Raw genomic sequence first — 25,860 nt, forward strand, 5'->3', positions numbered from 1 at the left:
ATCAAAGACTGTGAAGAAGAAAGGAACAAATGCAACAAAGGGAATGGAGCCACGAGGGAATATAAAGGCAAGACTAAGGAGCTCAAGGAGACAATACAGGAGCAAGCGCTTCAAAAGCAAAAAATAAAAATGAAGAGCCCAGTAAAAAAGATCCTAGAAGGATACTACCGCCCATGTCATGCAGTCCCAAGAAGGGGGGTCTAGCGATGTGACGGTAAGAATAAAGCTGGCCTAGATATGGAGAAGACAAAGGATAAAGCAAAGGGGAATGAATGATCCTGGGAAGCCCAGAGGAGGCGACTGATAGGGACAGACTCCCAGGGGCAAGAGAGAGAAGATGTGGACGGACTCGAAAGACGAACAGAGAAACTTCGGAATCCTCAGGTGAAATGATCTCAACTGACTCGATGCAATGAGCGCCTCTCGAGAAACAGCTTCTGCCACCAAGCTCCCGTGTTTCTATCCATCCATTATCTCAACCAGCCCGGCGGTCCTTGTCCCCCCCTCCCCCCCCCCCCGGCAAGGTATGCAATCCTAAGGCCCATCCAGCCAGTAGCCGGCCATTCAATAACAGAACAAGGAAGACACCTTAGTTCAAAGGGGCAAAAGAAGGAACAAGCCAAGGAGAGAAGTTGAGAAGTTGAGAAAAGTGACTGCAGGCAAAAAAAAGCTTTGTTTCATGTTTCCAAAGCGTTTCATATCCGAGCAGAGCCAACAGAGGATGGAGGGAAGAGAGAAGGAGTCGCTTTCAAAGAAACGAATGGCCCGCGTCCAAGCTCTGATTCGTTCTTAACTCCAGGCCCTGACAGAATTGTGTTTCTGTTTTCAAGACAAGAACGCACAAACGTCCACTTGAAGCTGCAGTAGGGCCTACCAGAATAGTATACAGCGCCTAGAGCGATGCGCATACATATCGCAACAACAACAACAACAACACCGCAGGTATTCTCCAAGCCGGGAACTGCAGACGCGCAGTTCATCCTCGGCTTCAAACACCGGATCCTCCCATGACCAAGTCATGACGAAGCCTCCGCTATGCGTGTGAGCCCGTTCCGGGGTCTAACCATAGAAGGCACAAAAAGGCTAGCTTTTATCTGCAGAGTCGATAGCTAATTACAGAGCCCAAGCTTCCCTGTAATCCGATCCCCTGCCCGGCGCTTAGAAGCCTGATGTCAAATCCTCGACAAAGTAAGAGTCTTGTTTCATGGATCAGCATTGAAACAAAAAGGCGGGCATAATGAAAGTGAACAGGAGGGGGTGTTCTATTTTCGACTCTAGCGTTGCATTAGAGCAAGAAACAAACCCTAAAACACGGAATAAAAGCCTGAAGGTTTGTGGAAAGAAAAAAAACTTTTGTGCGTCTCTTAACCCTAGCCCAGCCCCATTTTTGTCATTATCTTGAACTCATCATAACCAGCTTCTAAGCGCCCAATACTCCGCTGTGCATGAGCTCTCTTCCCTCATTCTACTGGACGAATAGTCTGCGTCCGAGAGGACAATCCAAACCCTGATATTGCATGAGAGCAGCAGCTAGAAGAATTGAGCCTAGAAATAGAGGAAAAAAAGAAACCACTCTGTGCTAAATATGGAATACAGACAATCAGCAACACAATTATGCATACTGGTACATCAGCTTTGCTCCTATGAAGATACAAACCTTACGCTCTCTTAGAAGACACTAGTAAAACAAACAAAAAGGGCACAAAAATAGCTCTGACTAGACTAGAGTAGGCCCAGAACGAACGCAAACATTTCCCCTTTGTGTAAATGCCGAATTGTGGGAGGGGAGGGGAATTAGAAAGTATGAGATGGAGAACGCGTCTCCTCTCATATTAAGAAATAACATGCATTCAGGAAAGACGACAGACACCCTTGAAACACACCCTTTTTTACTTCTCATCCCCGTCGCCCATCCCTATTTCCTAAGAGGCCTTCGTTCTACCTCAGAAACGGTCCATGACAATCGAGTCGCGGGTTGCAAACTCTTCGATATTGATGTATTGTCCCGATGAGACATCCGAATTGTCCCAGTCTACACGGAGGTCAAAGGGGCGAGAAATGCGCCAAGCACGTTAGAACATGTTCAAATGTCTCCCGGACAGGCCGACCAACATTTAGTAGTCTTCCTCCACATCAGAATAGGTATCGGACGAGGTAAACATACCAGAGGCTTCTTCCTCTAACTGATCAACTAAGAAGGACTGCAATATATCGAGTATATCTATCGTATAGGTTAGTAGCTGCTGCTATCCAGCCTTGAAGATGTATTTGCAATACTATGCTTTCCACTTACTTTGGCCCATGTTATAGAAAAAACAATCCTCAACCTCACTGCTGGCAGCATCAAAGTAATTTGAACATCTCGCAATGGTTTGTTGGATAGCACTCATCGACTCGCGGGACACCTGCGTCTTAGTGTCAATCACGTTGCTGTTTATGTATTGCAGACAAAGTATGCCGAGCTGGCGGACAGTCTCGCGAATCATGTCAGCAATTTCCTCGCCGCCCTCATTCTCAGGCACCTTTGGAGGGCAGCCGTAATGGAAGAGCGCTGTGATTAGGAAATCTTCAGTCAGTACACGCGTTTCAGCTGGACTGCTATTCTGATTGTAACACAGAAGCCATGGTGCCCATATCTTTGTGGAATCCAGCACTGCATTAAGGATGCCGAAGCCAGCAGTACGATCATGTTGTAGCCGCATCAATGCATTTTGATGAATGGCCTTGAAAAACACGGGGAAAATCTTGCCCTCGATCGACTGGATGTTGATCGCTTGTTTGGAAACAAAGCTAATCATTTCCACAATACGCTCAACATTCTGGCTCTCGGCACAAAACCATATGGCACAGCGCATGTATGGGGCGATGCGATGATGTGTGAAGCCACCGTTAATGCCGTCTTGAAGTGTAGTCATTAGATGGGTTTCCATTAGGGGGCCTGCGCAAGTCAACCTCTGGATGATACGCTCAACTAGTTGTGGGCTTTGTCCGTAAGAGCAAATCTTGGCCATAAACAGATTGCTTGTATTGTATGGGAAGGTCTCATGGAAGGCGTTCACTTCGGTTGAGCTCCAAGGGAGAGGCCTGCCATTTTCTGCCAGCCAGCTTAGCCTTTCACGCGGGTCATCGACAATGTGATCCTGGCTGAACTTGGGAGACAGCGAGTTCAGGAAGTGCTCAATGATCAAAAAGACATACTGCAAGCAAACTGGCTTAAGGCTAGCAGCCCGTCGAGTCATCATGTTAAGCAACCGAGAGAACTGCGGTGTCAACTGAAGCGCCTGATCGACCGTGACAATCTGTGTAAATTGCACAAGATAATCTTCGGCAAGTAAGTGCGCCGTTTCGAGATCTCCCATCTTGGCAAACGACAGAATGAACTGGAAATATTCGTCCCATGCCCGTATACATGTGTGGAAGGCTTGCCACGTGTGTCCTAAGATGTCGAGCATACTATGGAGGACACATGCTGAAGCATCTTCACAGCCGGACCCCCTTGGGTGATATGCGAATGGCCGCTCCTTCTTTAGTATTTGTAGAGCATTAAGCATCATCAAGCCAATATCTTGACGCACACAAAGCTCAGGGGAGCGTTGCAGCATGACGCGGAACGACTCCTTATAGTAGGCGAAGTGCTGAAAGAAATTCATTGCACATTCGGGACACTTGTAGATTGCGTTGTTGATGATAGACTCGTACTCTGAAAAGTCAGGAAGACCCTTGACTCGGCTAACAACTTGGTCTAGGTGGCTAAGCAATATGCCCATTCCCGTTTTTTGTTCGCCGTGAGATGATCTTGGGCCTGTGCTGTGATGTGCCTGAGTCTGGTTAAACATTTTGGCTACGAACTGCACATGGCCAGAATCATATAGGCAGTGTCGTCGTAGAATCAAAAAGTTTTCGTCCCGAATGCTCAGGCTAATATCAGCTGGGACACCAACCTTTACCGGAAGCGATAGGCCTTTGGCAGCCAAATGGTTTTGTTGCTCCTTCAAATTTGAAACGCGCTGGTAGAAGAGCATGTATGCGCTGTATGACTTCTCGAATGGCCCCGAATTATTTTCATATGGCATACGAGTCTCCAATCCACCGTATGTAGATGACTCCATCTGGTTAGGATCCCATGGTGTCACTAGGTCATCATTGAATTCGAACCACTTGTTCGTGCCTGGCTCTGATGTGCGGTCTTTAATATAAGAGTAATAGTGGCCGGACTCCGCCGTGCCAGAGTGCACTAGAACGCCGACGAGCTCAAAGGTATCCGGCTCAAGAGACTTTTCTGGAGAGGAGAGATGCGCCACGGTGTACGGGTTCATGTCGATTGTTTTGGGAAAGGAAAAGTGGTCGTTGATCTTACTTCGTTGAAGCGTCCGGAGGTTAAAGTCAAACCGCTTTAAATGGAAGATCAGGTTGTTTGGCATATCCTGAAAACAAGCCCGTTTGACGGCACTTACATGCCTGTCGCATGTTGAGCACTTATACTTGTTGTCTGCGCAATAGTTAGTAAGCCTTCCCATGCAGAAAAATCTGGTTCGCTCGCTACTTTAGCGCTAGAGAACTCACCCCCATCTAGAAGTTCACCGTCGACATAGGCCTGCAGACTGTCCACTAGCGTAGCCTTGCCCTTGATATCACACTGGATCGCAGAAAAGGGCTCCATGCGCTCCGATACATGTTCACATTCTAGCGATTTGACTTGCTGCACAATCTGACCGCCAAAGAAGGATCTAACCTGCTTGCGCTCCTGAGGGTTTGCCATCTGTGATTCGAACCGATCAAACAAGAGATTGTAGAACTCATCTACATCCATCTGATTGTTAATATCAATGGGTCCTTCGTCGTATGTTTTGATTGAGGAAATGACGGCCGAAGGGTCGACAAAACGTGCCATGCTGTTTTGCATGTTCCCAAATAGTCGTTGCGTATTGTTTAGAAGCCGCTGCTCGCTTTCATCAGATATCGTGGCCTTTAACATAAGCTCTCTGAACTTGACATTCATAAAGAGTTGAGTAAACAGCGAATTTAGATAGCAGGTATTGGAAAGATTTCGCAGACCAACATATCCACAACTAGCTCTGATGACCTTAGATCTGTCAAACTGTGGATGAAGATCGTAGCAGTATAGCGCTAAACGTAGAAAGGTATATTGGATTAGATACACCTCCAAAAGAGTTCGTGTATGCAGGAAAATGACTCACAGTAATCTGAATTCACATCGAGAGGTGCAACATCAGAGAGACATTGCAGAAGAGACAATCGCTCTTCCTGATTTGTGGTGGCGATTGTGTGTAGAATATTGTAAAGGCGGCTTCGGATGCCTGGAGTAATGAGAACTTTCTGGACTGTAGAGTCTGCACAAGATGGCTCACGAGGAAACAAAAGCTTCCAGAAAAGCTTTTGTGCAAAGCCACTATCTGGCGTGTTAGTGAGCTTCATACTGCGTGGCTGCTTCATAGCTAGTCTATCAACTTACGCGTTGACACGATTGTTGAAAATATCGGGCTGGATTTTCAAGCTGCACAATACTAGCTTGACGATACCCAGTGCCATGAAATCAATGTGTTCGGTCCCAATTTCCTACATCAAAGGTTTAGTAAACAAAGAGTTTTAGTCATGCCAATTTGTGCCACATACCTCTACTGTGTTGTGGGCGAGAAGAAGCTCAATGCACGTTTTGGCAAAATCGCCAACATCAATAGACTTGTCAGGCAGGCTAGACAGACTCAAAAGGAGGCTTTCCGCTAGCCGAAAAATCTCGTTGAACGGGGTTGACTGTTGTGCCATTATAGAGATGATGTCTGCAACAATAGGCCACAAATACTGGCAAATTCGTACATTGTGGCTGTTTCGACTAGAATACCAAGTTAGCACACTACCACAAAGTATAGGATAGTCTCTACCATACTTGACTGCCTCTCCAACCCTCTCATCAATTATATTGATGATGCCATGGCGGATAAAGGGCATGCTATTGGTCAATAGCCTCACGAGCATGTTCACAAACTTGTCTTCTTTCGATAGTGGAAGCCATAGATCATCCCCTTCACTTGACAGCTCGAAGACGGCTCTAATAGTTCCAAAGATAAAGTCATAATCTATGTCTCGTGATTCGGCCTGAATACTCGCATTTGAGAGAATATCGATGAACCTGCTAGCTGATGGTGGCTTGACATCAGTAATAATCGTAGCATCAGTAGTTTTGGTAGCGAGATCTAAGATAAGACAAGGCGGTTAGCGGTTAGATGAAGTATCAATCATGTGTCATATCTTCAATACTTGCCTTTGTGAAGATTCGCGGCGGTTTTCATCAATTCAGAACCAAGCCTGGCCATGTGTGGTTGTGACATGTCCAAGATCTGGGGACTGTCGATGGCTTCTGAAACCAGTTTGAGTGCCTTGGTTAGGGATTTTACATAAATCTCGTCAATGTTCCCCTTGCCACCTTCCAAAAAGTGTAGTCGCCCAATTCTATTGATATCCGTCATTCCACCAATGGCAAAAAGGGCATAAAGAGACTTGAAAGGCTGCGAAGGCGGGAAAACGTCTAGACTTTTTGTGTTTACGTCTAGTAGCTTGGAGACTACTGAGCTATCAGCAGGAAACTTGACTAGCAAATTGTAGATCTATCAAAAGTTAGCTAAAGGTCGCACTGCCACACATAACTCATATACTGCAGTTATGGAATAAAGGCTCGCTTACCTTTTCTGCAATGTGGTTAGGGAAGTCTAGGTAATCCCAAAACTGCTTGAACTGAGACAAGAGCTCTATTTCAAGAAGAGAGGCCCCAGGACAAGAGCCAGAAGGCGCAGGACTTTTACGGTCTTCACGTTTGACAAGAATCAAGCCCTGGTGCATCTTTAGGTCCTCCAGCGTCATTCGAATATTAGTCTCAGACGGTGAGAAACGCTGGCCACCGTAGTACATTCTGTAGTTATCAAAGCCGGAAACTTTGCGCACAAGTGTTAGAAGGCAGCCGACGGTGTTTAGGGCACCAATTTCAATCGGCTTGATCTCAGAGCATCTTCCTTGATCAAATGTTTGAACTTTCAGCCCAACTCGGCCTCCATTTGGTGAGCTAGGTCGTGAGGGAATCAGAGGCCAGATATCAGGTGTAGAAAATCGAGGCTTGTTCTTGTAAAACTCCATAAAGGTCGTGAGGACACATAGTGTACGTAAGAATGTTCGTTCGTGATCTTGTTCCTTGTCAGGGATAACAAGTTCAGCATCCACTGCTAGGGCCGCGTCTTTAGAAGAAGAAGAAATGGCCGGTGACTCTCTTGACTTCCCCTCTAACTTCCTCATCTCTGTAGCAGATTTCTCCAGTTGCTGCATGCAGCGTGTTAACAGAAGAAGATGCACCTGGCGAGCCCGGTGATGAGGGTAGCTGAGGATTGAAGAACTCTCGGTGTATATATCTTTTGCTAAGGTACACGTGGCAGCTTTTGCAACAGCTTCGTTCGGGGAAAGAAGAATCACACGCCACAAGTTTTCAATACCGCTAGACAAAACACTGTCCTCATCGTCAAGCTGCACATCGTTCAAGTTGTCTTGCCCGGAAAGGCGGGGCAGCAGCTTTAGCTTGATGAACTCAAGCGAACCTTCGCAAAGACAATATGCAGGAAGGATGGAAAGTTGGCTGTCAAAGCAGCACTTTAAGAATGGGTTCATGGATGATATATCATGTCGTGTAGCACTATTGATAACTGACCAGCCAGATCGGCGAGCATCATCAGAGGCTACTCTAGAGCCAACAAGAAGATCCCAGAGACGAGCACCAAGCTTCCCATCAAATACAGAGGGTTCATGTAGAATCATGAGATATATGAGTTCTTGCCTGGCAACATTGCAGGGTCCAGATAATGCGTTTTGATTGTTGCGCATGGCATGATCCAACTCATCGACGATAATCTTTCCAAAGTCGTGGTTAGCTGCCAAGTCGTGAAGCTCGGGGATAACAGCACTCGATTTGAGGGCAATGTACACTCCCCATAAGCTGCCAATGGAAGTTCGAGACTTGGATCGAATGTCTTTCAGGCAATCCGCGTAAAAGAAGCTTCGAGCAGATGCATCAGGCTCATTGTGAAACAGCTCCCGAAGTTTCGCGCATGCAAGCTGATGAACTTCGGCCAAATTTCGATACTCGCTCGGCATTGAGGCCGAGGTTGATTCCCTCAAAAGCCTTAGGCAAAGATCAAACGGCAAATGCGTTAGCTGGGTGTTGCTGGGTTTCCGACTAATTATGGCCTTGACGACAGCGTCGGCGAAAGATTTGAATGAAGGGTTGGCGAAGTTTTCAAGAGGGAGGTGAATTAGTTTCTGGCAATGAGTAACAACTACTGAATACTCAAAGAGTTCCAAAACCCGGCCGAGAAGCTTGAGTAGCGACTCAGTGACACGAGGATCTTGGCATGTGGAAAGGGTGTTCCAGGCTTGGTCTAGATGTTTTTCGCTGTAGAACCGAGTGATGGCTAGGAAGCCAACAATATTATAACATTCCGTTGACACTTCTGGGTGGCAAGTCGCGTTGAGAATATAGTCAAGAACGCCGCACTCACAGACTTGATGAGCCATGAATTCGAGCACAACTGGGCTGACCTCATCGGGCTGGTCGCCATACTTCCGCCATACCGACACAAGAGTGAGACAAAAGGTGTTCGCCGCACTCACACGCAGCTGCATTTGGCTAGATTTAATTAATCTAGAATAAATCATGAATTTCCATTTGCTTGAGATGCATTCTGCCATTACCTGAGCGGGTATTGTGGGGAACTCAGTTGCGAACTTTTCCTTGACTGACAAGGCATTGGGGTGTGACCCGGTCAGACATGATCTGAGAATACCGTCTAGGCGGGACACTGAAGTGAGAAACCCTTCTGGTGTCAGATGTGACGTATAGCTTTCAATAGCTTTTTCAGTGATTCGGACAGCAATAGTATGGAAATGATGGCACTCTTCTAAGCACGTAGAGACGTCGAGAATATTTAGCCCATCCTGGTCTAATTGAGCTATCGCCGTTTCGGAAATGAGAGATACTACTGAGCAGATGCCAGTTAATGTATCCAGGATCTTGGGGAACCGAGGAGCCAGCTCCTCCGTTGCAATGAGGTAGTTTTTCAGGCAGGTTGGGGAGGTGTCATCCATCAAAGCAAAGCGCCAGATGATGCTAGAAGCATCGGTGCTTAGTGGACGTCCACCTAACGAGGCAATCTCCTCCATCTTACGAATAGCCATAGATAATGGGGTGAGAAAGGTACAGCTATAAAGCATGGGGAGAGTAGTCCGAGTAGTATTCCCGGTCAACATTGCCAAACAGGCAGCATCAAAAGAGACCAAGTAAGCACACAACCGCGAGTATGAGTCGATGAAAGACACCATAGCTTGGTAAGCAGCACCAAACTGGAGCATTGAATCATTTGTTCTACCCAAGATGAAAAAGATTCTTGTTAGTCAGGAGTTTTTGGAATGCTTTAGAAGGGCACTGCTTGTGAAGGGGCGCGGAGGTATTTGTGGGCGGGTTGCTAGCCAAATAAAGTATCAAATAGGACTATAAACTCACTTTCGATTGACAAAGCTCCAGACAATTTCAGGGAAAGACGTCCACAGAGACTGATTATTTGACATGGACTGTATCACTAGAGTCATATTTGAACCCTTGGCCCAAATAACCCAGTTGTCTACCCATTGTGATAAAGCCTCAAATAGGCTTTCATCGACAACCTCGGTCCCTATATTACAAGGCCACGTTAGCTGGGCAACTCTGCAGGGCCAGAGTTATGGAATGGTGCGGGGAAGTTTACCGTAAGCCAGAAATTCACAGACACGGCTTATGTTTTCGCCATGATTTTGGTTCTCGCAGTACGGAAAGTCATTTGTTGGATCGAATACAATAGTCGGTATGTCTGGAATTATTGACGTAGCATCTGCATGAAGAATGTCGTCATCGCTATCAATGTCAAGATCAAGCCGTGGGCTATCCAAGTCGTTTTCATTGCTAATCATCTCAACATCGCCGTCTAGCTCGACACTATTTTTAATAGAGGCCGACGGGTCAGCCTCTATCAAGTGTGGGTCTTCGCCTTCTTGAGAATGATCTATGAGAGGCAATGATGGTGATGATGATTGTGCGTTGGCCGTTGTTGGCCTTATGTTAATGGTAACACGATTTGAGGGTGCGCCGATGGGAGTCTCGGGCCGATCAGTGTTGATGCTACAGAGGGAGGTGGGGCTAATTTGCACGGGCGATGATGGCGTTTGAGTTTCATGATCGGACATTATTATAGTGGGCTGCTGCGGCGAATCGTTCGCGTGTGGGCTAGGGATACCAGACGGCCTAGATATTGGAAGATCTCCAGTCGATAATAAAATGGGAGATTGGCGAGAAACTGGATCGGGAGTAGATGAAGTCTGGGGCGTCTTTTCAGTAGAGCGTGATCCTATTTCGCTATCACTGTCTTCAGAGAGGCTGTGAGAAGCCGAGCCGTGCATACGGCGGCGTTTCCTAGCAGATTCGGTGTCCGCAAAAGGGTTTAGACGTGTGGAGCTTGTTTCGGGCGACGATGAAGGGCCACAGGCATCAGGGCCCTGATCGGAAATCTGACCATGGCCGGAAGGAAGGGTCGCCATTTGAGAGGTGGCAATACGGTGAAATGCTGATGATGAGCTTTTTTATTGTTAAAAAAAACAAGACAGCTCAGCAGTCTATAAAGATAGTCAGCAACCACGATGGATTGTAGAGGTTATGTACGTTGTGTATGCATGAATGAACATTCGGCACAAAGTGGCAAGTAAGTAGCAGCATAGAATACGTAATGTGTGAGGTGTGTATGGCAATGTAATGTGCAGCGGCTATGAGTTACTTGCAGCTGTCCAGGCCTAGTTCTACCAAAGTGAAGATACAGCGATAGATAGAGAGGATGCTAGACAAGACGTCATTAATCGCTCTTCAGACAAGACATGGAGAGGAGAAATCTTGGTTGCTTGATGCCTGCCCGTAGGCCACTAATTAAATCCAAGGCTCTAGAGGGGGATGAGGGAGGATTTGCAGGTGCTTTGAGCACTGTTGTCAAATGCTCAAGGGGACACAACAGTTGTAATAGAATAACAGCGAAAGGAAAAAGCTAGGATGCAGACTGTGGAGTTGTGGGTAAAACAGCGTAGCGTCGCTAGGTTGGTATGGGTATAGTTTACATGTACTACATGTAGCAGATCCAACCTAGAACCGGGCTTTTCCCTTAGGAGGTTTGAATGACGGTGTGCGGGTGGCTGCGAGCTTGGGGCAGCTAGCATACAATGGATATAATGGGCGGAGAAAGACGCGCAAAAAAAAAAATCAGGAAAAAAATCAGACTTGATGGATTGTTCCAAGAAACCTGGTGATGACGATAAAGCCCAACGGGGTTCTCTTACCAGTAGCAAGATGGAGCAAATAGAGCCCTCGTGCAATAATGCAAGTGTGGACGTGGGGTGCGTTCAAAGGAAGAGAGACATGGATGGAGGATATCTTGTGGGAGGGAAGAATATATACGTATAACTATATGTATACACATAAAATTGTCGTTGGCAAAACCCTCGAGTAAAATAACAGCGGGCGGTGCAACAAAACAGCAAAGCAGAAAAACAGCAACAAGGAGGGCGGGTTGAAAAATGCTTGTTGGGTTGGGCTGGCTGGTGGTGCCTGGACAAGTCAAGGCGAATGGCTCTATGCTGGGTGCATCAATGGTGCATGGAGCTCGTCTTCTATTGGTCAGACTTACCTGGCTGACGGGATTTGATTCGATAGGTTCTGCCGTGGCGTACGTAAACTTGGAAACGACCAGCAAGCTTGGTTGGCGTAGCTACCTGCTGCAATTAAGCTGCTGAGCTGTGAGCTGCGAGCTGTGGGCTGTGAGCTGTGAGCTGTGGGATGTGAACTGCAGCTTGCTTTCAGAAGGTGCAGTCAATAAAGGGAAGACGAGAAAGCTAGACTAGAAGCTTGTCGCGGGCAGCAAATTAGGCCGTCAATGGAAAATTCAATCAGCCAATGACCAGGCTGCTGAGGGTTGGAGTCAAATGGGGTTAATAATCATGATCTTTACAGGCGGGCAAAAATGATGCATGCATAGCAGTGCGAATAAATACAAGCCTATTAACCTGTACTAATTTCAGTATGTAGAATCTTTAGATACAGAGAGAAAAGTTCAGTTGAAGGTGTGTGTTTGTAGCAAATCAAAAAGTCAGGATAGCGATGATGTCAGGGTCAATCGTCACGTGAAATACGAAATAAAGAGGGGCAAGGCTACTAAGGGAAGGCGCTGTTGACTCTAGCCGAAATCCCCCACATACTGTACTTGTACTGTGCTATGCATCCTACAGTACAAATGCTGCAGAAACCCTGACAAAAAAGCCCAAGCTTGCTTGGTGCTCAAGGTGGGGGTGTTCAAGGAACCAAACTTTGTAAGCTTTTCGCTATGGGTTGGTTAAACCTTGCCTTCCAGAGTTCTAGAGCCTCTTCCCACCAAGAAAAAGGGACTTCTCCATGCTTCTGAGGTCACATCACTTTCTTTAGAGAGGGGGAGGCAAAGCCATACTTCATGACCTTTATACGGCACTTCTTGCATTGACAGCTTTGGATCTAGTGGTCTTTGTCTTCCTCCTTTTGCGTAAAACACGCTTAGTTCCTAGGCGACTTTGTAATCAGCCGATTCAAGCTGATGTAAGATGCAACCCTAGTACTTGAACCCCAACATAGGGACAATCCTTGTCTTTCTTATCGATAACAGCAATGATAATTTGGGAAGGTCAGTTTCCATGATGTACTGCGCAAACAAGTTTTCTTTCATTATACTAAACAAATCAGATTCCCATGTTGGCATCTAAAATGCAGAGCCAGGCACGTAAAAAGACAGTCTATCAACTAGGTACACCCTTTACCACAACGGAATGGTAAGCTATTACTTTCCTACTTACTACTTACACAAATTTCTAATTGCTCCCAGGCCTAAAGTTTCACCTGAACATCAAGATGTTATTCTTGAGCTGCTCTGCTCGTAAGTTGCACATGAGCCTCAATTTGCACTCCGAGTGCCATGAAATTAATATGGTCTAGATTTCTTGAGCCTCTAGGCCAATACCGAATGCGCCATTGCGAACCGTCAAAGGGAAAATCATCACGTAAACGCAAGCGTGGGGCGATAAAGAAAGCGAACGAAAAAGGCCTGGATGCACCTACAAAGTCACTAGAGAAACCCCCTCCCCCAGTGATAACCGAGTACGTCGATGTTGGCCTGTCTGGAATCACGCGTAACCTCCAAATCTTGTCATTCCCCAAGCTTCAAAATGCTAAGGAAACCCAAGCCGATGCTACGCCACAACAGGACCAACCTTACGCTGCGATTTTCATCGCCCGCTCTGGGCAGCCATCCATGTTTCATAGTCATATGCCTGAACTTGTAGCCGCAGCATCTCGACATCCATCAGCAGTGAAGCCCATAAGGCTTATCGCCATTTCTCAGCCCTGTAGTGAACGCCTAACGAAAGCGCTCGGCCTACCTAGAGTCTCTGCCATTGCTATACGAACCGGGGCTCCTCACGCTAATGCATTACTGGACTATGTAGAGGAGCACACAGAGGGGATCAGCTCTGCCTGGATAGACTCCGCGACTAAATATTTCAAGTTTCAAGCGCTGAACGTAGTGGCAGTACAGACTACTATTGGTCAGCGGAAAGCACACCTAGTGGACGGGACAACGGCTAAGCAAACCTCTGCCACAAGATCATGACACAAGTTTCCTTAAACTTAGTAACAAACACTGTAGCCATAGAAAACGATGCGCTACCCGTATCAAACAAATATAATAAGGGCTAGTAAGACCGGCATATTTTATCGGAAAAGAGCTTTAGGTATCATGTTTGATAGAGCTTCTATATATTTGCTTGAATAGGGATATTTGGATGCGGTAGTTTCCCAAACAGGTTCTCAGCGTCTACACAACACCAAACTTCCAGGCCACAATAGATATAAGTCGTAATCCTAATAATTATGGAAACTACCAAACAATTGGTTCTTCACTGACTGCCTAGAAGAAAATTTTTCGTGGCTTCTTTCATTTTCTTTATAACAATGATCTATACTCAATTAACGTTGAGTTCATTGTCCTGTCCTTTGCTGATCTTGTCTTGAATCGTATACACCAACTGTGCCTTCACGCTGCTTCTATGCCTAGTGTACGTGATAGCCAAAGATAAACTTTGCCCTTAGCGGCCAGCCCTATTAACGCTTATCTTAGATGCCGCCAGCAAAAATGGCACCTCCAATTCCAACTTCATACGCTGAATCTCATGCCGAAAAGATGAAGGCAGCCTTGGAACTTAGTAGGATGTTCGCCTCTCCAAAGACCAACACTAAGACCCAAGGTCTTTGCCAGTCCTCCAAGAAAGGCAGCAAGCAGAAAGCATCCCATAGCACTGGGTTTAAACAAGACGAAGTCGACATCTCAAAACCCATAGTTTACAACATCCCGTCGGATGTCACGGCCTGGCTTACTGGGGGGTCATCTTCATCTACACCTTTAACTCCCAGACTGCCTATCTCTAGAAAGACAACCTCTGCTTCCGTCTCCATCGTTTCCCACTCGAAAATTAAGGTTCATGAAATTCAAACCTCTATACCTAGCGGCTCTCCGCGCAATATAGGACAAGTAAGAGCAGCTTGCAAAGGAGACATGACTTCTTTTCATGGCCCTAATATTGGATCACAGCCGGGCCGACCACAAAAGCCTATGCTGCAGGTTGTTGATATTGAGAAAGCTCAAGACTGCCACAACCTTTCATCCGAGAGACCCACTGCCGCACCAACACTAAAGCTGGAACCGGATCTGATTGATATGTCGCCTTTGTCACCACACCAATCTCAACTATCAAGTACGAGCGATTACCTTTCTGATCTGAGAGGGCTTTCTTTTGACGGAATTACAATTCCAGGTGTAAGCAATACCGAGGAAATAGAGGAGAGAAGACCATGTGAAGCTAAATTAAAAGAACCGTTGGATATAGGGGGGTTATCAGATTCAACGCAGAAGACTGAAATTTCCGCGAAGCCGAAGACCGGCCTCGCCGCCTCCCGCTGGGCTGATTGAGTATTAGCCACTACGTCTATTTTAGCTTAGGGATAAGCCTCTGGTTTGAATTGCAAAGTAAAGAATTATAACAGAAACTTCCTTTCGCGTATAAATTGAGCTCTGGTATTATTGTGAATTCTAACTATCCAGTCTATCTCCCACGGCCGTTGCCACCACCAATAGTCCTCTCCAGAAGCTTTACACCATCACGAACTTGTGGTGAGAAGTGCTTTCGTAGAATCTCGCCTTCCCACACTGTTGCTGCAAATGGGTTACTGCCGCCAATTGTTTCGCTGACTGGGTTGAATGCGCCATCTCCCTTGCGTTCCTCCGTATTCCAGAGAGATGCCACTTTTTTGCTGTGTGTATCCGCCACATCAGTCAACAGTGCCAACACAGCCCTGCACGACTTTTCTGGCATGTGGAGTGATGAAGACATAAGCTGCTTCGAGAAAGCAGCTAGCTGAACTGGCGGGACGGAGCGAATGCCCCAGTGGGGCAGTAAGACAGCCGTCAAGCAGCGTATCAACAAGACCGTTGTGGTCTGTAGGTTGACTTTGTTGGGTACGACACGGGCAGGTTTGGGTTGTGTCGGGTCCCATAGATGTGAGCGGGCCGTCTTCTCAAGGTCTGGATTGACTGAGAGTGCAAGTAGCGAGCGGTACAGATGCGTTGTAAAATGCGACAGATCTAGATGTAGATCATTGCGAGCATTGTGGGCATCTTGACCTGCCAGCAGGGAAAATGCGGTGGCATTACACAATAAAGCCTCGCGGCTAGTGTTGCGTGTCGGGGCACTTTCCTCTTCTTCTTCTTGGCCTTCTTGGTCTTCTTCATTTTCCTCAGTTTTGCCATCTAACTCGGCATTAGCATCGTTGTCAGCGTGTCGGATAAGGTCTTTTAGAGCTTCAAGAAGATCGCCAAAGAAATCTTGGTTGATCAAGTGGGAGTATTTTGCCAGGCCCTCAAGGGTAGCACCCATAAGATGAGGTAGGCGCTGTTTGAGGATACGGAAGTAGGTAGCAAATACTAGCTTCAGCGTCTCACTTTGCATACGCTCGCGCTCTTCATGGGATACCACAGCCTCAGCCTGAGCCATATCCTTGTCTAGTGACTTCTGCTCTTTGCGATTCTTGCGCTGGCGTTTAGTGAGGAAGACCTTCTTTGGCTTTGGCCCAGATGCTTCCATTTCTACTCGTTCGTTTGAAGCTTTTCCAGAGAATTCAGACAGGAGACGCAAGTCCAAAAATAGGTTGACAACGCTCTCATCAACCTGGAACTCACGGACTTTCATCATCTTGGTCAACAGCGATATTACTTCAAGTCCGTAGCGGCCATCCTCATCTTCCGCAAATAGCTCACGTAGAGTGTCTAGACAGCGGACGAAGTCATCATCCACCTTACGTCGACTCAGTTTCCACACAACAATTTTAATGAGTTCGCTGCGGAAGTTGAAATGGGGGACGGACTTGAGCAACATGCAGGTGCAAACAATAGCAATGCTGCCAAGGGATCCCTTCTTGCGAGAGGCAGACAAACCCATCGGGTCACTCTTAGCATAGTGAGACAACTTTTTAATATAAGCCTGATAGCCAGCAACAAGAGCTTGTTCGTAGGCACGCAGTGTGCGGGTTTCCTTAGACAATTGCTCCTTCGAACCCTCTTCGGCTGGTCGTATCCGGTAACCAGGGATAACATCCTTATAGACAGTCATTTGTGTCATGACAGCCAGCTTCTGGATGGCGACTATTTTGGATTCACCGATCTTGGCAAGGGCGCGAAATGCGCCGGGATGGTCTTCGGGGTCCATGGTGAGGGACGTTGCGATCTTGGCCAGCTCTTCTTGCGCTAGGCGGATCTGCTCGGGAATAGGGATTTCAGGCTTATCCTCTTGCTTCTCGTCATCAATCTCGGAGATAGAACCATCCATGCTATCGCCCTCGAGCCAATCGCCATCGCTAATCTCGCTTTCGTGGCCGGCATCGTCGTTGGCATCGGGGGCTGTGACGTGTTGGAGGCGTCCGTCAGCTGTCTTAATTGGGAGTCGAGTACTTTCTTTCTCACGCTTATTGCGCTTGCGTGGCCGGCTCTCGTAGTCTTGTTCCAAGTTCCAGTTGGTAGCATTTTTGAAAAAGGCCTTTTGGATCTTGTTAGAGGACTGGGCATCGTCATTAGTGGAGGAAGAGGCTTTAGGGCCGCTGTCTAGACCCTCAGACCTCTTGATCTTGCGTTTTCCAGCTGCAACCATGGTCGCAAAGGAAAATCAGTTGATAGTTCTGACGTAGAATGAAATATAATGAGCAAGGTTGCCGAGAGAAAAGGTAGACGAACAATTCTTGTGATGACGGCAAATCAAAGCTTCGATCAAATCAAGGCCTGGATCGCAAAGAAAAATAAAGTGGGGATTTCTTCACCGCCAAAAGTTTTCTTGAATTCTGCCATCCAGAAAAAAAAACTTAGCGAGGCTTTACCATCACCAAATTCTAGCTTGTTAGAAGTGGATTAACCCAAATCTTTGAGACAACGAAACTTTCCTTTCCCTTACGGCTCTCTGTTTAAAACTTGATACTCACCGCCCTAACTTTGTTTCCTTACACTTCCTCTTCATTGCACTTCTCTGACCGACTTTGCGCTTCTCTCTAATTATCTCCCCGTACTCTCCCTCGTTATGCGCCCTCTTACCGAGCCCGAAACCCAGACGCTCTTTGCGAAGCTTGCCAACTATACTGGTAGTTCGCTCAAGGCCCTGATTGCGCCCATCGGCGACGGCCCCAATGCCGACCGCTACGTCTTCCGCCTGCACAAGGACCGTGTATACTACGTCTTGCTCTCAGTATCCAACCTAGCTACGTCCATTGCCCGCGAGAAGCTCCTGTCCATTGGTGTCTGTCTTGGTATGTTGTGCCAACCGCCCGCTCGTCTCCCTCCCCCTAGCTCAAATTCCCGACTTCTTCAATACTAACCTCTGTGGCTTTATCTCTATTTTCAGGCAAGTTCACTAAAACTGGCAAGTTCCGCTTGCACATTACTGCACTCCCCATCCTTGCTGAGCACGCCCGTTACAAGATCTGGGTCAAGCCCAACGGCGAGATGCCTTTCCTGTATGGTGGTAACATTGTCAAGGCTCACGTCGGTCGTTGGAGCGAGGACTGCCCTGAACACCAAGGTGTGGTAGTGTACAACATGAACGACACACCCCTTGGCTTTGGTGTGACAGCGCGCTCCACAGCCGAGGCCAGACGGCTGGACCCGACAGGTGTTGTGTGCTTCCGCCAGGCAGATTGCGGAGAGTATCTGCGCGATGAAGACAATCTATTTGCTTCCGGCTAAACTGTTGAAAGGGTATTGTCATAAAATGATTGTAAAGAGCGGAGATTGGAGATATTATGTGGCATTTCTTTGCGGGCATTTCGAAAAGCTATTGGAGTGAAGCGGAGCGGAGGGACTACACATATTACGGCGCCTTGGAGTCATTGTTTTTTCTCTTTCTAGAACTATCTAGATTTATAAGTACATGCACATGGTTTGTGTCTTTTGTTTGATTTGGATATGGCCAACGAAAAATACGTAAAGAAAAGCAACAAGAAGTAACATTACAACAGTCTAATTGCAAACTTAAAAACCAACTGTATATGAAAGCGTAACAAAAACAAGAAAGTGGTTAGGGGGAATCAACCCTGCGCTCGCTTCTAGGTGTCGTGATGCACGACGGCGTACGCTCGTCTCCGGGACTCGGGGGCCTGCTCTCATTACGTAGAAGACTGATGAATTCCCGCTCAGCAACGTAGCCGCTATCGGCATATCCAAGAATACTCTTGATCTTAGAGCTCTGTTCGCCCTGGATTCTCGCAATTTCCGATGATGAATAGTTAGTCAGCCCGCGGCCAATCTCTTGTTGGTCATCCTCCCACAGTCTCCCGTGTTCATCGGGAGTTTGGCGGCGCTTGGCCACCACCAGCCGCACTGACTCGTGATGGCCAAAGTGGCCCTCAACACCGACTACACCCACAGGTAGCAGACCTGCACGACGAATCAGGGCTCTGTGTGCGCCCTCGTCAATATAGACAGTGCCGTGTGGAGCCAGTCCGTGCAACACCCAGAAGTGGCGATCGCGGATGGGATCCGCGATGGGTAGGAAGCGTGTGTGTAAGGGAGGTTGCTCAATTGGTATAACAGGGTTTTCGAGATTTTGTGAGGCTCTTTTCGTTGCCTGGATATACCGGGCAATCTTGGGAAGATTACCTGGTGCTGACGATCGGGTAATTACAGTGGTCACACCAGCTGAGGTGGCAAGGCGGGCAGCGACAATCTTGGTGGACATGCCACCAGTGCCAAGGGCAGATCCTGCTTGGGAAACTTGAGGCCAAATGTTAGTTTACAGTGTCAAGAACGAAAGCCTTAGTTCTTTGTTGATATTCTTACCATCAGCAGTAATTTCTGAGATGTCCCGCACAACCTCGATAGGTTTTGCGTCGGGGCTAGTACGAGGATTTTTATCGTAGAGGCAATCGACATCTGTCATTAAGAACAGCATGTCTGCATGTACCATAGCACTTGCAATGGCTGATAGCGTATCATTGTCGCCAAACTTGATCTCAGCAACAGCAATGGTATCGTTTTCGTTCACAATAGGGATGACGCCCATATGTAGAAGCTCCATTAAAGTGCTTTGTGCGTTGAGATACCGTGTGCGCTGTAGCAATATATTAGCATAGGCTCTCACTCTAGATCTTTAGGTTCAAGGATGTGCATATCCAGACTCACATCAGCAATATCATTCCGGGTCAGCAAGATTTGCGCAATGGGTTGACGATAGTGGCTGAACAGACTGTCCCAAAGATGTATCAAGTGGCACTGGCCAATTGCAGCAAGCGCCTGTAGTGACGAGAGATGCTTTGGTCTTTTGTCAAAGTCCATTGTCCGGAGCCCGACACCAATGGCACCAGAAGACACAATCACAACCTTGTGGCCTTCTTTTCTCAGCTCAACGGCAGTCGCGACAATTAGCGACAGAATAGGGAGAAGAGGCTCATGCGTCTTCTCATCGACAATTGAGCTGGTGCCTATTAAGAGGTTAGCGGTGAGATTGTGGGGAGGTATGAATAGTGCTACAGTGGACGGTGAACTCACCCAGCTTGATGACGATGGTCAAAGATTTGATGCCTTTCATTTCTGCAAATATTAAGTGTCAATAAAAGAATGGGGTAAAAGTAAGTCGGGGACTTATATGTCTCGAATAGCAAGTAACCTGTTGGAAGAGCGGTTGCTCTTCACATATATATACAAAATCATTGTAGCCCATATTTGGTGAGGCCGCGCAATAACAGGAGACTTTTTGCCAACAACAGCAGAACAAAGAGCGGTAACCAAGGCGTATAAAGACATATGCCCATCGCGCAGGAAAAAACGCAACACTGCCAAGTAGTCCAATGGAAGCTTACAACGCAAAGCATGGGCCCGTAACTTCCCGGCGCATCGCCATCTGCTGTAATGGCATTGAGGCCTTGGTGGTTTGTTCTCTGCTTTGATCACTTTGATCAGGGACTTGTGCACCCAAGCTTCCCGCCTCTCCCTTGCCTCTAGGTTGCATCAAACAACTTTTCCCGAGTCCGTGGGCAGGTTTGATTTTTCCATCTTTCTTACCTGCATCTTGTTCCACGTTCATTGTAGCGGTCGGCCGTTCGCTTCCGAGGATATATGCAAAGAAGGGGGTCGTTAATATAGGCTGTGTCTGGCGCAGTTTCGTATGTCTTATGCACAGGTGCAAATGTGAAGGTTTCGAGTCAAAGTCTGGGCTTCACGCCATATGAGTCCAAAGTCAGCAGAAAAGGCTGGTGTTTCACACAAGACTGTCGTGTTTGTGTAGCTGCATTTTGGTGCACCTAGAAAGGTCGGTGCTGGTCGATGGTGTTGCGGTTGTCATAGAAAGAAGCACCGAATCCTCTAACTTTAGTACCCTCGTTGGGACCTAGCCGTGGCCCCCACCTTCAAGTGCGGAAAAAACCTTTAAGAGTATCTCAGGGTTAGCGACCCTAGAATATGTTGCAAGTTGCAATATGGCGTTTATTGCGGCTAGTATTTTCTTATCAACGTTATCGCGCCTAACTATACCAAACGCGTTCACCTAAAGCCGATGCCCATTTTTTGCTCGTTTTTCATTCCCTAACCTACATTTCAAGCCGCTCTTTAACCCACCATCCCATCTTCTCCTGACCGCTTAAGTCATCCCATAATGTCACCCGATATTGCTGATAATGTACCAAGAACTCTCGATAAGGTCACGCGAGACGATACGGAGCTTGCGGGCCAGGCGCAAAGTGAGGGTGGTGTTGCTAAAGCGACGACTAACTCCTTAGCTAATGAGACGCAAACAGGTGCTGAATTGAAAGCTGCTGCATTATTAGATGAGTTGATGTCTGAGGAGGCCTGCCGGAATATAGAGGGCAATGGCGAGACAGCAGATGCTGACCGAACGGGCCCAAATTCCCCTGCGAACAACGAAGAAGATGCACCTCTGTCAAATGAGCCTCCTCTACCAAACGAGCCGGTTTCCGAATCCATAAACAACAATGCGCCACTACCTCCTAGTGAGCCAACACTAGGGGATGATGGGTGGGACTACAGATGGGATCCTGCGACAAACCAATATGTGTTTTTTAACCGGTTCACTGGTGTCGAGCAACTAGAGAACCCGCGACTACAGGAATCATCACACCCGCGCCCGACGCAACTTAGCAGTGGTACCATAACAGGCAGCACTGCAACTGACTCAGCCGATGCGCCTCCACCGCCGCCAGAAATCCTGGGCTACAACCCTGCCATCCATGGTGATTATGACCCAAACGCATGGTACGCCAAACTAGATCAGCCACAAGAACCCGGGATTTCCAGCAGCGCATTGCATATGAATGCGCTAGATGACGGCTCACAGGTAGCGTTCAACCGGTTCAACGGCCACTTCCAGACTGATGGCCTGGGCAGCGAAAGATACAGTGGCGATGCAAAGGCGAAGAGACAACTACACTCGTATTTCGACGTAGATGCCGCAGCCAATGCACATCAAGGCCGCAGCCTAAAGGCAGAGAGACAGGGCCAAAGACTCAGCAAAAATGAACTGAAGCAGTTCAAAGAGAAACGCAAGGCGAGAAAAGAGGAAAAGAGGCGGGCGTGGCTGAGAGATTAAGAGAGTGTGGCATGTTTGTGGCGTGCTTGGGCAGGAAATATGCCACATGTTAATGCGTCATATGCAAATGCATATACCTTTTGTAATGTCTTCTATAATTAGATTATATATTTTGGACACCCCTCTACTTTCATTCTTATAAGATGTGTTGATATACATATTGTACAACTAAAAAGCTCCTTTTTTCCCGAAATCACGCCACCGCTTCTATTCATCATCACTGTCTAAGTCCATATTGAGATGAACGCTACCGTCGTCATCACTATCAGACTCTTCAACAGCAATAGCCACAGGAGCCAGTGATTCAGCGGCAGATGTAGAGCTGACAGCAACCTTTTTAGCTGATGAGGGGTTCAATTCGCTCTCCGAATGCTTGCGCTTAATAGGGGATGTCGGCGGTACGCCAAACGCTTGATCAGGACTCTTAGCACGCTCTTCAAGAGCACGCTGGGAAAAGGGCGTGTTCTTGACATTGCCAGTGGTAGAATTGATCTTGGTTGGCTTTCCATCCACATGATTGGCGCTATTCTCCTCTGCTTCTTGGTCCTCTCCCTCTCCTTGCGCATTTTCTCCCCCGTCTTGAGAACCCTCGTCCTCATCATCGGCACACTTCACCTCCTCAACCGTAGCAAAGAAAGAGCCGGCGGCGTGTGGCGTAGTCCGCATGTTTGTCCGCAGGACCTCGACGCCCTGATCCTGGGGGTATTGTTGAGAAAGGTAGGGAAGTATGCTGGCATAGAGTTTGCCCTTTTGGTCCCTGTATGGGAATAGCACACTAGACAGCATGGAGTCCCGGGCACTGATTGCAATAGCAGTCTGATCTAACAAGCCTCGAAGAGCAGGCTTCACATGTTGTTGTGGCAGTCCAGTGAATAAGACCGATAGTAATTTTTCGGCAGCCTGGTAGTGTGCAGGAGTCAGGACTACTCGGACAATGTGCGACTCAGGTGCGCTGTTCATGAACAAGTCAGCATTTGCCGCAGTGCCGTTCTTAGCTACGACCAGCTTTTTGGTGTCGATCTTGGCCGCTGACTTGAAGACGCCGGCGTGTTGTTGCAAGTCACGGCAACAGGCAGAGGCAATTATATCTAATAGCGAGACGGTGCTTTTAGGCATGGTAGGCCCAGCGATGGCCAAAATAGAGACTAGCAAGGTGTAGCAGGTTGTGCGTACGCTAGACATGGCAATGCCGCTTCTGAACACCCGGATGACGTAGTCAAGTGCTTCAGGGACTAAGGAAACAAAGGAGAAGCCCAGACGATCTGAAATAACCTGCATCAGCTGCAAAGCAGCTACGTGGATCTCTGGTATGGCTGCCCACAGTTCATCCCTTTCCTCACGGCCAACAGCAGCCTTAGTTTCAACAGCCTGCTCCCACGCCTGAGTCTTTGGCGCTGTCTTGACAAGCTGAGTAGCACGTGATATCACATCCATGTAAACAGCAATAGGGATCGTGACAGGCGCGCGAGTTGGATACCGCAGAGAATCGGCCAGAATTTCCATAAGACCAATCATACGGCGCGAGCCAGCACGAACGCCAGACCAAGCAGGATATTCCTCAAGACCGTCACCACCTGCCGCTTGCGCATCGAAGTCAACTTTGGAAGTAGCATGCTCTGTCTTAGGCTCCCATGTTTCACTAACACCACGAAATACTTGGTCGGCGGTCTGGTGGTAGTGGGCAACAGTGTCACGAACCAGCTTAGCCCAGTCATCTTTGCCACCAGCCTTGGGAGCTGTGTGGTGCAGGGCAACGGCCAGGCGACGGCTAGAGCGCTGCAGTGTGTTGGGAATGAGTATATCATCATTGTCGGTGGGTGCAACAAATAGACGAGCCACGGACTTGATCTGGTTTGTAAAGGGCCGGAAGGTTGTGGGATACAAAGGAATAAGAGTTGAGAAGGCATCGAATACGGTCTCGATAACATGCAAAGGCGTCGCCAGTGTTTTCGGCTCTAAAGCAGGCTTGACCAAGACAATACAGGCCTGGGCGAAGGAGGGGATCGTGGGGGTTGAAACTTCGCGGGCTAGAGTCTGGTACCCGTTGACCAGAACATAGATGCGAGTTAGGGCGACAATAGCAAGTTCGCGAGACGCGATAGGGTCATGTCTCTACACGACAGGATGTCAGCGGCAGTCAATACGCATGCACAAAGCCAGCAACATATTCTAGTTCCCTTACCTGGACGATAGCAACCAAGCCCCGAGCCCAGGGCTCGCTGGCCTTCAAACACTCCCAGCCGCCCACATCGATGACAGCCTTGACTAGGACCACACCAGCAAAGCGGCCTTGTGCAGTGCGACCATTCAGCAATGTGGTGATAATAGTCTTGAACTTGTGCACTAAGCCTGCCGTTTCAGAAGCGGCGCCCTTAGCCACCTTCAAGTCGTAAGAAGCAGAAAGCGCATCGCGACAACGGAAGACATAATCGACAAGTACAGGCACAGAACGAGGAAGACGTGCAGGTGGCGTAGACGTCAAAAGCCGGCACAGAACACGCAGTTCAGGAGCAAGAGACATATCTGTGTAAGGCTGTAAAAGAGACGTGGCGTACGATTATGGGTATGGAAAGGCGTGCAGCGCAAAACAACCCGAAAAGAAGCTGAAGATTCTTCGCATAGAAAAAGTTTCTAAACTTTTGCGGTGAGCATCGGTCTAGCATTGCGATAAGAGGTGGCCGGGTCTTATCTCGGTGAGAACCCCCTTCACCGAAAAGAGTATGTAGTGGGCCAATGTTCTTTTTTTTTTGGCTTGTGCAAGTTTGGTTATCGTGTTTGTTTCTTGGTTCCCAATGAAAGCCAAGCACCCTTTATAACAAAGTTCTTCATAGATTTCGGAAAAAAAAAAAGAAAAAAAAGAATAATAATAATTCTAGTAACTTGTGCCCCTCGACTTTCTTCTACCGAATTTTACTCGTTCCGCAAGAACCAAAGGGGGGGGGAACAAGCCTGCTGAAGATTTACAACATAAAAAGGACGAAAATAAAAAGATTAAACTCACTCAAAGTAAATCCCAGTGCTAAATTCCACGCTCACACCAACATCTTTGTTCATACCCGTCAAAAACTGCTCCCAGGCGTCGCTTTAAGTTTTGATTCTTACTCTTGCCCTATTTTTTCTTATCCCATCGTAGCTCCAGCCAGCTCCAGGCCAAGCATTGGTTAAACTATTCGGGGCAGACTTTCTGCTGGTCTTTTCTACTCCCTGCTTGAAGCTCACCTTGTTTCTCCTTTTTGGCTTTCTAGGGACATCCCCATCAAAGCTTCCCCTTCGAGTCAGCCTTCGCTTCCATTTTCCTATATCTTCCATCAATTTCGCATTACCAGCAGCTTCTCGTATTTTGGCAATGCCACTGCATCTCATTTACCCAGCACTACAAGCTCTTTGACGGCCAATCACGATAGTTTCCACTACCTGGTATCAGCCATTTTTATCTATAAACCCACCGCTCCCCATCGGCCTCTCGTCGTCCATCCTCCTCTGCTGTTCTTATTGTGGTCCTCTCACGATCCACATCTTATCCAGTCCAAGCTCCTCCCCCCCCCCCCCCCCTTCAAAAATACTCTCACAGCATAACAATGT

General features: G+C 47.6%; 7 protein-coding genes across 7 annotated transcripts; 3 read left to right on the forward strand and 4 right to left on the reverse strand.

Moving 5' to 3' along the window:
* Positions 1-2,114: 2,114 nt before the first annotated feature.
* On the reverse strand, positions 2,115-10,623 carry HOO65_060245 (Ubiquitin carboxyl-terminal hydrolase 34; the record flags this gene model as incomplete). Its single annotated transcript, XM_071003575.1, has 12 exons — positions 2,115-2,221; positions 2,294-4,489; positions 4,564-5,127; positions 5,199-5,410; positions 5,474-5,577; positions 5,635-5,851; positions 5,906-6,212; positions 6,320-6,623; positions 6,700-8,673; positions 8,749-9,256; positions 9,557-9,725; positions 9,798-10,623. The coding sequence occupies 12 exons, from the start codon at positions 10,621-10,623 to the stop codon at positions 2,115-2,117; spliced, it is 7,488 nt and encodes a 2,495-aa protein (XP_070857595.1).
* Positions 10,624-12,856: 2,233 nt separating this feature from the next.
* HOO65_060246 (RNase p and RNase mrp subunit) lies at positions 12,857-13,757 on the forward strand (the record flags this gene model as incomplete). The annotated part of the gene is made up of 3 exons (XM_071004016.1): positions 12,857-12,921; positions 12,975-13,025; positions 13,085-13,757. The coding sequence occupies 3 exons, from the start codon at positions 12,857-12,859 to the stop codon at positions 13,755-13,757; spliced, it is 789 nt and encodes a 262-aa protein (XP_070857596.1).
* A 1,489-nt stretch (positions 13,758-15,246) lies between these two features.
* Positions 15,247-17,343, reverse strand: HOO65_060247 (Nucleolar complex-associated protein 3; the record flags this gene model as incomplete). The annotated part of the gene is made up of 1 exon (XM_071001082.1): positions 15,247-17,343. The coding sequence occupies one exon, from the start codon at positions 17,341-17,343 to the stop codon at positions 15,247-15,249; it is 2,097 nt and encodes a 698-aa protein (XP_070857597.1).
* A 420-nt stretch (positions 17,344-17,763) lies between these two features.
* On the forward strand, positions 17,764-18,425 carry HOO65_060248 (60S ribosome subunit biogenesis protein nip7; the record flags this gene model as incomplete). The annotated part of the gene is made up of 2 exons (XM_071004066.1): positions 17,764-17,989; positions 18,085-18,425. The coding sequence occupies 2 exons, from the start codon at positions 17,764-17,766 to the stop codon at positions 18,423-18,425; spliced, it is 567 nt and encodes a 188-aa protein (XP_070857598.1).
* A 331-nt stretch (positions 18,426-18,756) lies between these two features.
* Positions 18,757-20,265, reverse strand: HOO65_060249 (Glutamate 5-kinase; the record flags this gene model as incomplete). The annotated part of the gene is made up of 4 exons (XM_071003872.1): positions 18,757-19,451; positions 19,518-19,788; positions 19,860-20,158; positions 20,226-20,265. 4 exons carry the CDS (start codon positions 20,263-20,265, stop codon positions 18,757-18,759), a joined length of 1,305 nt encoding a protein of 434 aa, XP_070857599.1.
* A 1,062-nt stretch (positions 20,266-21,327) lies between these two features.
* Positions 21,328-22,278, forward strand: HOO65_060250 (WW domain-containing protein C2F3.14c; the record flags this gene model as incomplete). Its single annotated transcript, XM_071001083.1, has 1 exon — positions 21,328-22,278. The coding sequence occupies one exon, from the start codon at positions 21,328-21,330 to the stop codon at positions 22,276-22,278; it is 951 nt and encodes a 316-aa protein (XP_070857600.1).
* A 207-nt stretch (positions 22,279-22,485) lies between these two features.
* HOO65_060251 (Pre-rRNA-processing protein rix1) lies at positions 22,486-24,799 on the reverse strand (the record flags this gene model as incomplete). The annotated part of the gene is made up of 2 exons (XM_071003727.1): positions 22,486-24,390; positions 24,461-24,799. 2 exons carry the CDS (start codon positions 24,797-24,799, stop codon positions 22,486-22,488), a joined length of 2,244 nt encoding a protein of 747 aa, XP_070857601.1.
* Between the last annotated feature and the right edge of the window lie 1,061 nt (positions 24,800-25,860).

This window comes from Ceratocystis lukuohia, assembly GCF_044167205.1.
Source record: "Ceratocystis lukuohia strain C4212 chromosome Unknown Supercontig6_pilon, whole genome shotgun sequence".
Taxonomy (NCBI): domain Eukaryota; kingdom Fungi; phylum Ascomycota; class Sordariomycetes; order Microascales; family Ceratocystidaceae; genus Ceratocystis; species Ceratocystis lukuohia.